Below are 12,406 nucleotides of genomic sequence, written 5' to 3'. Positions count from 1 at the left end.
ATTGTAATTGTGCTATTTACACAAACTGAAGTAATTTCATGGGAGACAACAGGCCCAATCCGCCTTCTATTAGTTGTTACAAATTCCCATGGAAAGTAATGGGACTCGTTAGTTGAGACTCACTTTGGTTCCTGGTGGCCCACAGTCACAACGAACCCTGATCTGGTTTGGGATCTCAGGGTGACATGACAAAAGAACAGGGTACAGCTTACTAACAAATTGAGGCATAAAGCCTGGAAACTGCTTTGAGCATGGTGAAAGGTGATGGCATTTACAGAGCCGGACAAAGTTTCCTAGTACAAGCAGGAAGAAAGAACTCTGGGACTTGTAGTTCCTGAGAGAGCAGGCCATATTGCGAGAAGCCCTATTGAGTTGTTTGTCCCTTCTCACAATGTTAATCGCATGGCGGAAATAGTGCACTCTGTGAGTTGGAGGGTGACGTAGTGGAGAGGCTACTCCACTAAAAGGAAAAGAAAAAAGCAAACCAATGCGAAAGTATGGCATCCTGAATTTAAGACTGGAAAAAATGGAAAAAATGAATGAAATGGAAACGGACAGATTTCTCCATCCCAGTCTCGGATTGGTCCATTCTGTGCACATGGGGACAGCTTCTCCCCCTTTAGAATCTGAGAATTGGAATTGCCACTCTTGTGTTCTTATTTTTAAAAACATACATACAGAAGAAAATACATTATGAAACCAAAATACAAAAATGCCGAAAAAAATACAAAAATACGGAAATAGAAAAAGTAAAGGAAAAAAAATTATCAAAGAAAAAGAAAGAAAGAAAAAAGATTGACTTCCTTCAGCCACTCCACTATACAGTTCCTATAATCTCATACCTTGGTTGTCTGTAATCATTTCATACATTGTGGAGAGACAATTTGTTTACCTGTGGAGTTTTTAATCTAGGCTAAGCCAATCATAATTTTGGGAACCTGCTTTCCTCATATAATTTACAAAGACATCCCATTCTCTCCTGATTTTTCCACTTGGTTGGTTTCATAATAATTCTGTTAGTTTTGCCAGTTTGAGATACTCACTTAATTTTAATAACCATTCTTCTTTTGTTGGAATTGTGTTGCTTTTCCAGTATTTTGCAATCACAACCCTAGCGGCAGTTATTGCATATAGAAAGACTCTTTTATTATCTTGGGATGGCTGTTGTGAAGATGCCTAGTAAGAATAACTCTTGTGTTCTTCTTACCTCGTAATAGCTCTGGACGGCATTCATGAAGGCTTCATCTGCAACAATCTGAGTTTCTCCATTGAGGAAGGCTTGGAAGCGATCCTTGACGGTTTGGAGCTGCTGTTTACTTATCTGAAAAACCAATTAAAATGCAAAACGTTATTTATATAGAAATGCCATTAAGATCAGCAAAGAGGTAGAGTAATTTAAACACACAATCAGTTGTTGTTGTTGTTGTAGTTATTATTTACAAAAGGAGACAACTTGAATTCTGTTACTGCATATGGGAAAGTATGCAAATAAAACACATTTGTGTATATTGTACTGTGTAATTTGTACTGCATCTCCTAACCATTAGGAAAGAATAAAGAGACTGTGAATGGCTGTGAAGTCCTACTGTGAACATGGGAAATTCAGCCTTCTCCAACATTGGAGGTATAACATAGCCGTTGTGACTACTAGTCATTTATCCTCTGATGAAGTTGACCAACCTTCTTTTAAATCCATCTAAGCTGGTGGCCATCGCTACATATTGTGGGAGAGAATTATATAGCTGAACTATGAGCTGTGTGAAAAAGAACTTTCTCTTGTATGAATCTTTCCATCTTCCCCTTCATTGGATGGCCATGGATACTAACATCGTGAGAGAGGGATATGAACGGGGAGGAAAGCTGAATCAGTCAAAGCCACCTGATCCACACTCGTCTTGATCCCACAGGCCTCTATTTATGCCCTTATGTTTGTCTTAACGTGATGGCAAGGTGACGGTGAGATGATGGGGAGGTGTTGTGTAGGGAGACAGGGAGTAAGGAAATGAACAAAGAACCACGGCGAAGCTTAAAAATGATGAGAGTAAAACTACAAAACACATTGCAATATACATGCTGCTATGCCTGAAAATGCTCTGTGCTTTGTACTAAATTGGCATGCAAACAACATTTTAATTTGTATCATTTTATTTAAAACATCCCTGTGCAGCTTTATGTTCCAGAACAACAATTTTTTTGGGGGGGGGGAACCCAACATTTCCCAATGACAACAAAGAATTTTTCTTTGTGGGTCCATTTTAATAGGAGTTTGGTTAAACTGTTTTGAAAATGAATGAAGTTGGCTGACATTTCTGGAGACTTTTTGCTCGTGCATTAAGTACTTCACTATGAGAAATAAAACTTGGAATTTTACAATCTGTAACATTGTTTGTTTTCTGAAAGAATATACAATTTTAGCTGTACTGGAGTAAACCAGCAATGCACCCTTGCATCCTGTATGTGTCTCTAGTAAACCTTAATTTGATTATTTTATAGATTGCAAAACAGCAGGAGCTTATTGATCTTCCCCACCCCCTATTTCAACAGCAACCATGGCTGCTGAGAGCAGAAGTCAATTCCTAAGAGGAAATTAAATTGCTTTAATATTCCATTTAGCTTTTGCAGTGCCGCAGTAACAGCTGACTGGCAACAGCTCCCTGTCTGTTACAAGTCTACATAAACAAGGGTATATATTTGCATTCAATCATATGGGTAAAAAGAGAAAGAAGGAAATCAAATACACATTTTGTGATTTTTACCATGTGTGTACCCATGTTTGAATGCTTCCAATCGCAGCTCCCCTGATTGGGTAATTGTGATCCTACTGCCTACAGAAAAATATTCTGGGCAAGGGTTACCTTTGCCAAAGCTGTGCACTCATGTGTTCCTTTAGCCCTGCATGTGTCTTTTATGTGTTTCTGCTTTTACGTAGCCTAGTGCCAGTTAAGAGGTCCTTTCTCCTGCTCTCATTCTCAGATGGATTCCCTTGGCTGTTCCTAAATAACTATTCTGACCATCGACTCAGCTATACAGCTGCAAATAAAACATTTTCAATGTGTTGTAAAGTGCAATATACAAATGTGACACTAGATGGTGACAGTGAGCTATGCCAAATTCAATGTATTTTTCAAAACGTTTTTAAAAGAGTATTTTCACAGCATTTTTTTTTAAAAAAAAAATGTGTGTACTTTCCACCTGCTAGCCTTGCTCTAGGGATAAGGTTCTGACTGGGCAGGGATCAGGTTCTGACCTCCCATCTGAAGGCAAATCTTTCAGGGTGCCAGTTCACATCATCAGCCACACAACCCCTGCTATTCTTAAAACAGCTAGATGCCTTTCTTTCTGACCCCACCCCTTTATCCCACTATCTTCTAAACCCGTAGGTTTGTTTGCTTGCAGAGAAACTGCATGCAATTCAGAAGCATGTGTGAAGGAAGCAATGGCATGGGTGAAGTCAATTGCATGGGTCTTTCCTGCCAGATAACTGCATTGGAATTGCAACATGGAAAAAAGGCTTCGCCGCCGCCAAAAGCGTGTGTGAATGGGACCAAAGATTCCTAGATGAGCAGTATAGCCAACAGATCAGCTCTGAAGTTCAGGCATGTGGTTGCTCCCTTGGAAAATCAGCTCTTGGGACAAATATTACATGTTTACTATGGTCCAGCTGGATATAGAGAACAAGGTTGTTTCTAGCACATACACTTGATGGATTTTCTGCCTAACAATTTTACTACTGCTAGAGGGCACATAGGTTACTACACCTTCTGCACCCTTTTGAAACCCATTCCAGTACAAACACAACCAGCCATGCGGGAGTTGCTTGCCCATGTTGCTACTCCTGGTCAGTTGGTGGTCAGGTAGGAAAGTCCCATAGAATTGTCTCTCTCTTTACATAAACTTGTACAAGAACTTAAGAACAATGTGCTTGGTCAAGCCAGTGGCCCATCTAGTCCAGCTACCTGTTGTCATAGCAGTCAACTAGATGTCAATGGGAAGCCCATGAACAGAACACGAGTGCATTTGGCAATAAAATTGTTGAGGGCAGAATCTAGCACCTTCAAATACACCCACTTTCCAAAGATGTTAGGAATCAGACTGTACACACAAGGAAAGCAAAATGAGATTGTTTTACAGTCATATGCTCTAAAATAAAGGATCCAGGGTTATATATATCTTCTCTAAGCTTTAATTCGATTTGCATCTGGGTTCATTGCTGCACATCAGCTGACTGCGAGGGTATATACATAAAGTTGTTCTCTGAGATCATCACTCCTGCAAAGTATATTCAACTAAGATTTTGAAAGGCCCATGACAGCACATTTCTCACTCAGTTACCTTCAATAATGTGTTTACAAATTGCATCAAAGCAAGCCAATGGAATACCTCCATTGCTGAAAAAATGTGGATGAAATCAATGCTATACATCAATGTCCTCTCTCTGCAGTTCTTTTTACAGGACTCTGGGTCAAGTCTAGCATTCAATGGTGCCCATGTAGCACTGTACAAGTTCAGTAGAGTTACTGATCATAAAAAATATGCCAGCAAAGACATGAGAAAGACATGACAAATCACAATTGTAGATTTAACAGTATAATATAGCATTTGCATTTTATTGGTTTTTATAAGCCGCACTATTTTGTCACCAGGGATGCATATGTAGTAATTAAATGATGTGTCAAGAAAACTTATTCCAGGTTAAATAATGTAGGCAGAATAATGTTCATATTTGGAACAACAGATTCCACTTGCAGAATCCAGCCTCTTTTGCAAAGCAAGCAAGAATGAGCCATAGGATGGGTGGGCTGAACATTTAAATGAACAAACAAAGTAGAGTTCAGTGCTTTAAGAGGCATGGACCAGCAACTCACAAAGACACTTATTGCTCATGGAGAGAGAAGAATACATTCCCATTATTCCTTATCCCAAGCCCTTTCAGCAGAACATAAATGCAGCAAATGTACAATTTTGGGGGCAAATGATCACATTTCAGTTTCAAACATTGGGAATGCTCAGATCTAAAGACGCATGCATTCCCTAATGTAAATACACCACACACCTTTTTTTTGGGGGGGGCAAGAATATATTTCGATCTACACACATATCCAAAACCTGCTTCCACTCCCACATTCACAAAATTGAGAAAAGCAGCCCTTTGAGCTGCAGTCATTTAACTGGAACAACAATAAGTTTGAATGGCTTAAACAGTCACTGACTGCATTAACAGTCTTTGCCTAGAATTGCCTGTAATTTGTGGCACGTGTATGATTTCACACAGGCTAATGGTGACAATAACTGTTCCCCATTGTTTACTGATGTCTACTGGGTACTTAGTAAGCAGTGAAGACCGAACTAATAGGTACACAGTTTCATGCTGAGGGTGGTGTAAATATTTTATTACTTTGCAGAAGCAGCAAATTCAGGAATAAGCAGGGCAAGTTAACAAGCATCTCTTTTCATGGTAGCCTTTACATCCGAAGAGAAAGCTTGGGACACAAGTTATGTGTTCCAAGCCAAAGGTGATTGATTGGTGGGTGTACAATAAATGTCAGAGTAAATTAGAATGGTAAATTAGAAACAGCAACACAGGCTACTGGTCTGTTCTGGGGACAATTCAAAGTGCTGATGCTTACCTATAAAGCCTTCCACCATATGAACCAACCTGTACTTTATGCTCACCATACGGAGTGTCTCCTCCAGATTCCCCCCTCCATACCTGAACTTAGGTGGGTGATGGTGACTGGACAGAGGACCTGCTCATTTGCAGACGCCACACCTGGAACATCATCTCCAGGGAAGCTTGCCTAGTGCTAAAACTGTCATCCCGTTGCCTGCTTAAAGGCATTTTCATTTTTCCAGACATTCCAGCACTTTGTAGGAAGGACCATAGCTCAGTGGGAAAGCATCTCTTGTGTATGTAGAAAGTCCTGGGTTCAATCCCCCAGTATCTCCAGGAAGCGTTGGGAGAGACTCCTGCCTGAAACCATGGAGAGTGGCTTCCTCTCAGTGAAGAAAACATTGAGCTAGATGGAACAAAGGTTTGAGTCAGGATAGGGGCAGCTCCTGGTGCTCCTAACTGGTGAATGATGGTTCAACCAATCTGCCGAGTTTATGCTGTTGTTCTTTTTTTTGTATATGTAATTTTATATGGATTTATATTTATTTATTTTTGTGTTATGACACCCTAACAGCATTACCGAATATGGTGGATACAAGTTATGAAAGCAAACACCATCATGAGGATACTTTTCTTTCATGGGCAACTCACTATATTCAGTTTAATTTGGTTCAAGCGAAATAAAATATCAATTTTGGTAGAATTTTTTTTAGCACAGCAGAAAAAGTGGAACCAATTTAAAAAAACAAACCAACCAACAATGCAGGAAGCTCTTTTTATAAATCTTTGGATAAAATGTTAGAAGAGTCATTGGTCTGTAGGTGGCCATATGGCCACTGAAGAGTACACACAAAGCAAAGTCCAATATCCTAATGCAAGAGTAGGGAACCATAGTCCCAGAGACTAAATTCAGCCCTCCAGGTCTCTATCAGGCCACGGTTCTCACTAGGGATTTTGGAGAAAATGGAGAAGGAAGTGGAAATTCCTGCAGTTTGCATGTGCATCAAGGACCAGGAATGAAAATCAGTCAAGTGAATACAATTGGTATTTGTACATATTGTTCTTCTGGTTCTAAGTCTGCAAATGATCCTTTTTTTGCAATGTTTTCTTTACATTAAAATGATTGTAACATAAATAGTTACATAAATCACCTGAAGTGCAGCAGAACAGAAATAGCGCAGATTGTGACAAACACAAGTCAGAATGGAAATTGCTGCCTTCTTAAATCCCTGCCTCTCACTGACCTTGCTTTGCACCCCAAGTATTTCTGCCTGGCTTGACTATGAACTCTGTGAACTCTGATATTGCCTCTTGCTTGTTTGGATGGAGAGTAAAAAGTGTGTGTAGAAAGCAACCGGCTGTACACACAGTAGGGAAAGCAAGAAAAGGGCACCAGTGACTAAACTTCCCATGGGAGTAGAGAATGCATGCACATCAGTGATTAGAAACAATCACCATGATCACCACAGCTCCATAATTACTTAAGGAGCCTAAGATAATCTCCGCTGCTAAAGATCAAATTGACACCCAATTTCTTCATAAGTGTATAACAAGCGCATCCATTCTCCTCTTTACGTCAGTCGATAACCTTAATGAATCATAAAAATAATTACCACTTGTTGTCTAGCTGTGTATGCAGCTGCCCTTCCAATAATCTGTTATTTGTTGTTGAGTATGTGCATGCCTCTTTGCTTGATCGATGTATAGATTTTACCTCAAACCAACAAATGAAATTCAAACAAGGGGAGAAGGGGGAAAGTTATAGCCTGCTGCCTAAGATGCAAGGCAAGTTCGGGTTATATTCCCAATTAAATATAAAATCTCTGGGGAAATACCTAAGTCTCCATTTCTTCAGTTTACACACATCCCTCTACATCAGGCATAGGCAAACTCGGCCCTCCAGATGTTTCGGGACTACAATTCCCATCATCCCTGACCACTGGTCCTGTTAGCTAGGGATCATGGGAGTTGTAGTCCCAAAATATCTGGAGGGCCGAGTTTGAGGAAGCCTGCTCTACATAGTCTAAGCTCCAGGGACAGGGCGGGGGGGGGGGGGGGAGAGTAGGGCCACACCACTTCCATCCAATACCTCTTGCATGACTTTTTCACCCCTACGGCACACTGGATGGGTGACTTCTGCAGTGGGGAACCTTCTCCAGATGTGCCATTGGATTTCTAAATCAATAAAGGGAGCCTATACAAGTAGAGCAGAAATTAACTCTTTAAAATGTGGAGGGCAATGGAACCAACCCACAGTAACATGGGGTCAACAAATGCATTCCTGCTTTTCGTGCAATTCTATCACATGGGGAGGAGAGTAGACACATAGACACACCCTGTGTGCATTTAAATTACCAGCTCCTGTTTGTTATCATGTCCTCTATGGCCCTTGACCCACAGGGTCTTGTGCTTTCTTCACCTAATACATGAATGGGAAAGCTATGACCTTCCAGATGTTGAAATAAAAATTTTTTTTTTTTTGTCCTGCAGCACCTTAGAGACCAACTAAGTTTGTTCTGGGTATAAGCTTTCATGTGCATGCACACTTCTTCAGATACACTGAAACAGAAGTCACCAGACCCTTATATATAGTGGGAGGGTGGGGTGGGTTTTTTCTGAGAAGGGTAGTAGGAGATGGGTGATTGATGCAATGGGTATGGTAAACCTGTTGACAACTGTTAACGACTGCATTTAGTCCTACAGGAAAAAGCATGAGATAGTATGCAGATGACCCAAAATAGCTTTAGCATGTGTAATGAGACAAGAATCCAATCTCTCTATTCAGACCAGGTCTCTCCATAGTTTTCAGTTTAGTAATAAGTTGTAATTCAGCAACTTCTCTTTCAAGTCTGTGTCTGAAATTCTTTTGTAATAAGACAGCTGTGTTGAGATCCTGTATTGAGTGTCCTGGGAGACTGAAGTGTTCTCCTACTGGCTTCTCTGTCTTGTGATTCCTGATGTCAGATTTATGTCCATTTATCCTTTGGCATAGGGTTTGGCCTTCCAGATATTGTTGGACAACAACCCCTGCCATCCCCCAACCACTGGCCATGTTGTTTGATTGGAGTTGGGACTCCAACAGTATGTGGAGGGTGACAGCTTCCTCCGCCCTGACCTGATAGCTTCACATAGAGAAATGACAATGTCATACTGGTAAAACCAGTGGACAACATGCTAAACTGAGATAACAGAGACCAAGAAGCACTGGAAAAGAAGGCAGCAATCTGCCCCACTCTAAGCAGGGCTCCTGTGTTTTAACGATCTGTGTATGAAGTGGAAAACCAGGACTTCTCTTTGCCAAGGAGTTGAGGAAAGTTTTGCCTGAGGAGATTCTGCTTTTCATACTAAGTCTTGCAAGGAGAGAGAGAAAAAGTTGGCAGTCCTACTAGGTAGACTTCTTTGGATGACTTTAGTGTGACATAGCTCCTTTAGCAGATTTACAGTTTGGTGTTGTCAGCATATGATAAGCCCTTTCCAAGATCAGGGCCTCTTTCAGCAGCCAAGGATAAGATGGTAACATCAACTACTTGAACTCTGTGTCTCAGAATAGTAGCAGCACTGAAGTGCTGGCAATACATCATGAACTAACTGTGTCAGGAAGAAAGGATTATCAGATATCCTTCCCCACGATTTCTCAGTATCTCCCAGTATTTGCGTTTTTCTATTTCAACTTGGCAAGTGTCAATGAGTCTTTATGAGAGCTGTTTGGCAACTCATTTTGATCTACTCAAGTTTTTCCCTTCTAGGCAAATTTCACATCCATTACCAGAGAGGACACTCAGAGCTTTGAACTTATTTTTCTGGCAGCTACAACCTGTGTTTTGAGGGACAGCAGGCCTTGGCATGCTGAATTCGTCTTCCTATGCCCAACTGCAAATGCAATTCTATAAAGAAGCTAATGGATTTATTTATTTGAGGGAGGGGGTTTGAACAATTCATTTTGAGTGTGGGGATATTTGATTTGTCCACAAGTGTGCCATCAGCAAAAGTCAGTAGCTAGTTCTTATTGAACTTTTTAGTGCATCTCTTTATATTCAACTCAAATTGAATGACTGATCTGGCCTTTCTGCATGCTTTCTCCATTCCACAGCTTTGGTTGGTCTTAAAAATAATAATCATAATTTGTTGCAGGCACAGTGAATCCCACTGTGAAAAGTGGTCCTCAGCCCTCTCTATCTGGCCCTCAGAATTCTCCCATTGCTCCACCTACTTTTGCATCAGGTATTGCCATTTTATCTCCCTGACCCCACTAGTGTTGTTGATGAGGGAAAGCAGTGCCCAGCTTGAAAAATTGTTTCCTATCCCTAATTTGTAAAAACAACTTTCAAAAAGTGATATCCCTATAGCCCTTTCCTATCTTCACCTGGCCATGCGGTAGCTTGCCATTGTGCTATCTGTTTGAACAACCTGATTGGCACCCTTCCCAGCAGGGTGCTGAACAGTTGGACAAGATCCACACAACTGCAGAATCCCAGAAGTGGGACAAAAATAAAGTGTGGAAGTGGTTTTCATGAGATTGGGTATGTGAAGGGTTCTTCACAGCACAATCCAGTATGTTATTACTCAAAAGTAAATCCGAACACATTCAGTGGGGTTTACTCCCTTATAACCATTTCCAGCACGGAAGCCTAAGTGTGCAATTAGGAGTTACTCATACAAATGAATTGAATTATGGTGCTGGAGGAGACTCTTGAGAGTCCAATGGACTGCAAAAAGATCAAACTTAAAGAAATCAGCCCTAAGTGCTCACTGGAAGGACAGATCCTGAAGTTGAGGCTCCAGTATTTTGGCCACCTCATGAGAAGAGAAGACTCCCTAGAAAAGACCCTGATGTTGGGAAAGATGGAGGGCACAAGGAGAAGGGGACGACAGAGGATGAGATGGTTGGACAATGTTCTCGAAGTGACTAGCATGAGTTTGGCCAAACTGCGGGAGGCAGTGAAAGATAGGAGTGCCTGGCATGCTCTGGTCCACGGGGTCACGAAGAGCTGGACACGACTGAACAACAACAACATACAAATGAAAATCTACTCACAAATTAAAAAAAAAACACTTTCCTTATCTCATTTTTGTAGGTAACCTAGCACTGATATTTTCTAAACAAAATTTCTATAATGGAAATGTCAGACATGAGTTCTAGAAATCCTAATAGCCTGTCAAATAAATATTCCATATAACTATTTCAACATTTTTTCTCTTTCATTCATTACATCAGTCTGTTGGTTGCATGGCTGTGGGCTGGCATTTCTCAAGAAGCTCAGGGCTAGCCTACAATTACTTCTCATGCAGAAAGAAAGACCACTTGAAAATGGTCTCAGGGTTGTGCCAGCAGTGGGTGGGATTGGATAGTGGACAGTGTCCAGGGACTGCTGCCATCACAATCTTGGCTCTCAGTTGGTGCAAGGGCCAAGCACAATGTGCTCAATCCTGTCCTGCTGGAGCCTGCATAATGTGTGAGTCTTACGTGATTGCTTAATAGACCTGGGAGAAGTTTTTGAAAGCCTCACATTCCACTCTCCACGGTCTATGACTGTCAGCTGAAGGCCCCAAGCCCAAACTAGAGATGCCTTTGCCCTTGCAACCTCCAACATTATGGTCTCTTCTTCCTCTTCAGATGGAGTGTTCTGCCTGGACACTGAGATCCAGATCCGAAGGCCTTCTGGTGGTTCCCTCACTGTGAGAAGTAAAGGTACAGGGGAGCAGGCAGAGGGCCTTCTTGGTAGTGGCACCCACCCATATGGAATGCTCTCCCATCAGATGTCAAGGAGATAAATAACTATACAACTTTTAGAAGAAATCTGAAGGCTGCTCTGTATAGGGAAGTTTTAAATGTTTTATTGTGCTTTTATATTTGTTGGAAGCCGCCCAGAGTGGCTGGGGCAACCCAGCCAGATGGACAAGATACAAATAATAAAATTTTTAATTATTATATGCCATTTTTGTGTGTCTGCCCTATACCTGTATGTGGTCCATTCCTTCCCAATCTGAATTTCTTTTCACTGATTCTTTTCTTTCCTGATCTGATCCTATCGAGGAATAACTCCGGGTCTGACAAAAGGAAAAACAGCCAGATATTTAGTCGAGCAATGTATCCAGGAGTCTGAGATATTGTGCAAATTTATCATGCCTTGGCTCATTGGCCAACAATTAGTCATAATTTGCAATCCAAACAAGCAAATTAATCCCATATTTTGGAAGCTTTCTCGCAGCGTATCAGACACTATCATTACTTTTGCCTGCTGCTCCCCCTGGTGTAGCAGTTATTAGCCTTTCCCCTAGAAAATGTGATCAATAACATTTGGCTTTTGTCCAACAGAGTAAAAAAGGTAAAGGCCAGAATGACCTTCTTTATGGGCAGTTCTTAAGCAATGGCTGAAGAGGAGGGAGAATAAAGACAGAAAAAAGGGGGAGGAGGAAAAAAAAGGAGGAATAAGAACAGAAGCGTCCGCACTCCGTGTTACACTTCCGGGTTTGCGGAGTACGCAACCCGAACGCACGTAACACGGAGCGTTCGCAACCCGAGGTAACTTGGGGGTGGGGTGGGCAGACTGAAAACGAACAATGCAAATGGCATTTCTAAAGATACTGGGATGTCACTTCAGATTGTTAGAAGAATGCTCTGTGTATTGATTCCAACCTACAGTTCCATCAAATCCCATGCGAAGCCATTTGTGAAATGATTTGCTGTGTGTTCACTCAGGCATTTTGTCTTTTAAAACATTGTTATTTATTCTTCATTGCTCCAAGATTACAAAAGGATTACTTGTAAAAAGACTGTTTTATCATAGGTACACT

The 12,406-nt window shown here is 41.2% G+C and overlaps 1 protein-coding gene across 1 annotated transcript in view; it reads right to left on the bottom strand.

Moving 5' to 3' along the window:
• The window catches only part of CADPS (calcium dependent secretion activator), a 337,985-nt gene that overhangs the window by 266,429 nt on the left and 59,150 nt on the right, over positions 1-12,406 (bottom strand). Inside the window, 1 exon segment of the mRNA XM_033141314.1 lies at positions 1,208-1,321. Within this exon segment, the coding sequence (XP_032997205.1) occupies positions 1,208-1,321 (114 nt within the window).

Source organism: Lacerta agilis, chromosome 2 (genome assembly GCF_009819535.1).
Source record: "Lacerta agilis isolate rLacAgi1 chromosome 2, rLacAgi1.pri, whole genome shotgun sequence".
NCBI lineage: Eukaryota > Metazoa > Chordata > Lepidosauria > Squamata > Lacertidae > Lacerta > Lacerta agilis.
Note: the sequence above shows the minus strand (reverse complement) of the source record. Positions and strands in the feature narration are given on the sequence as shown.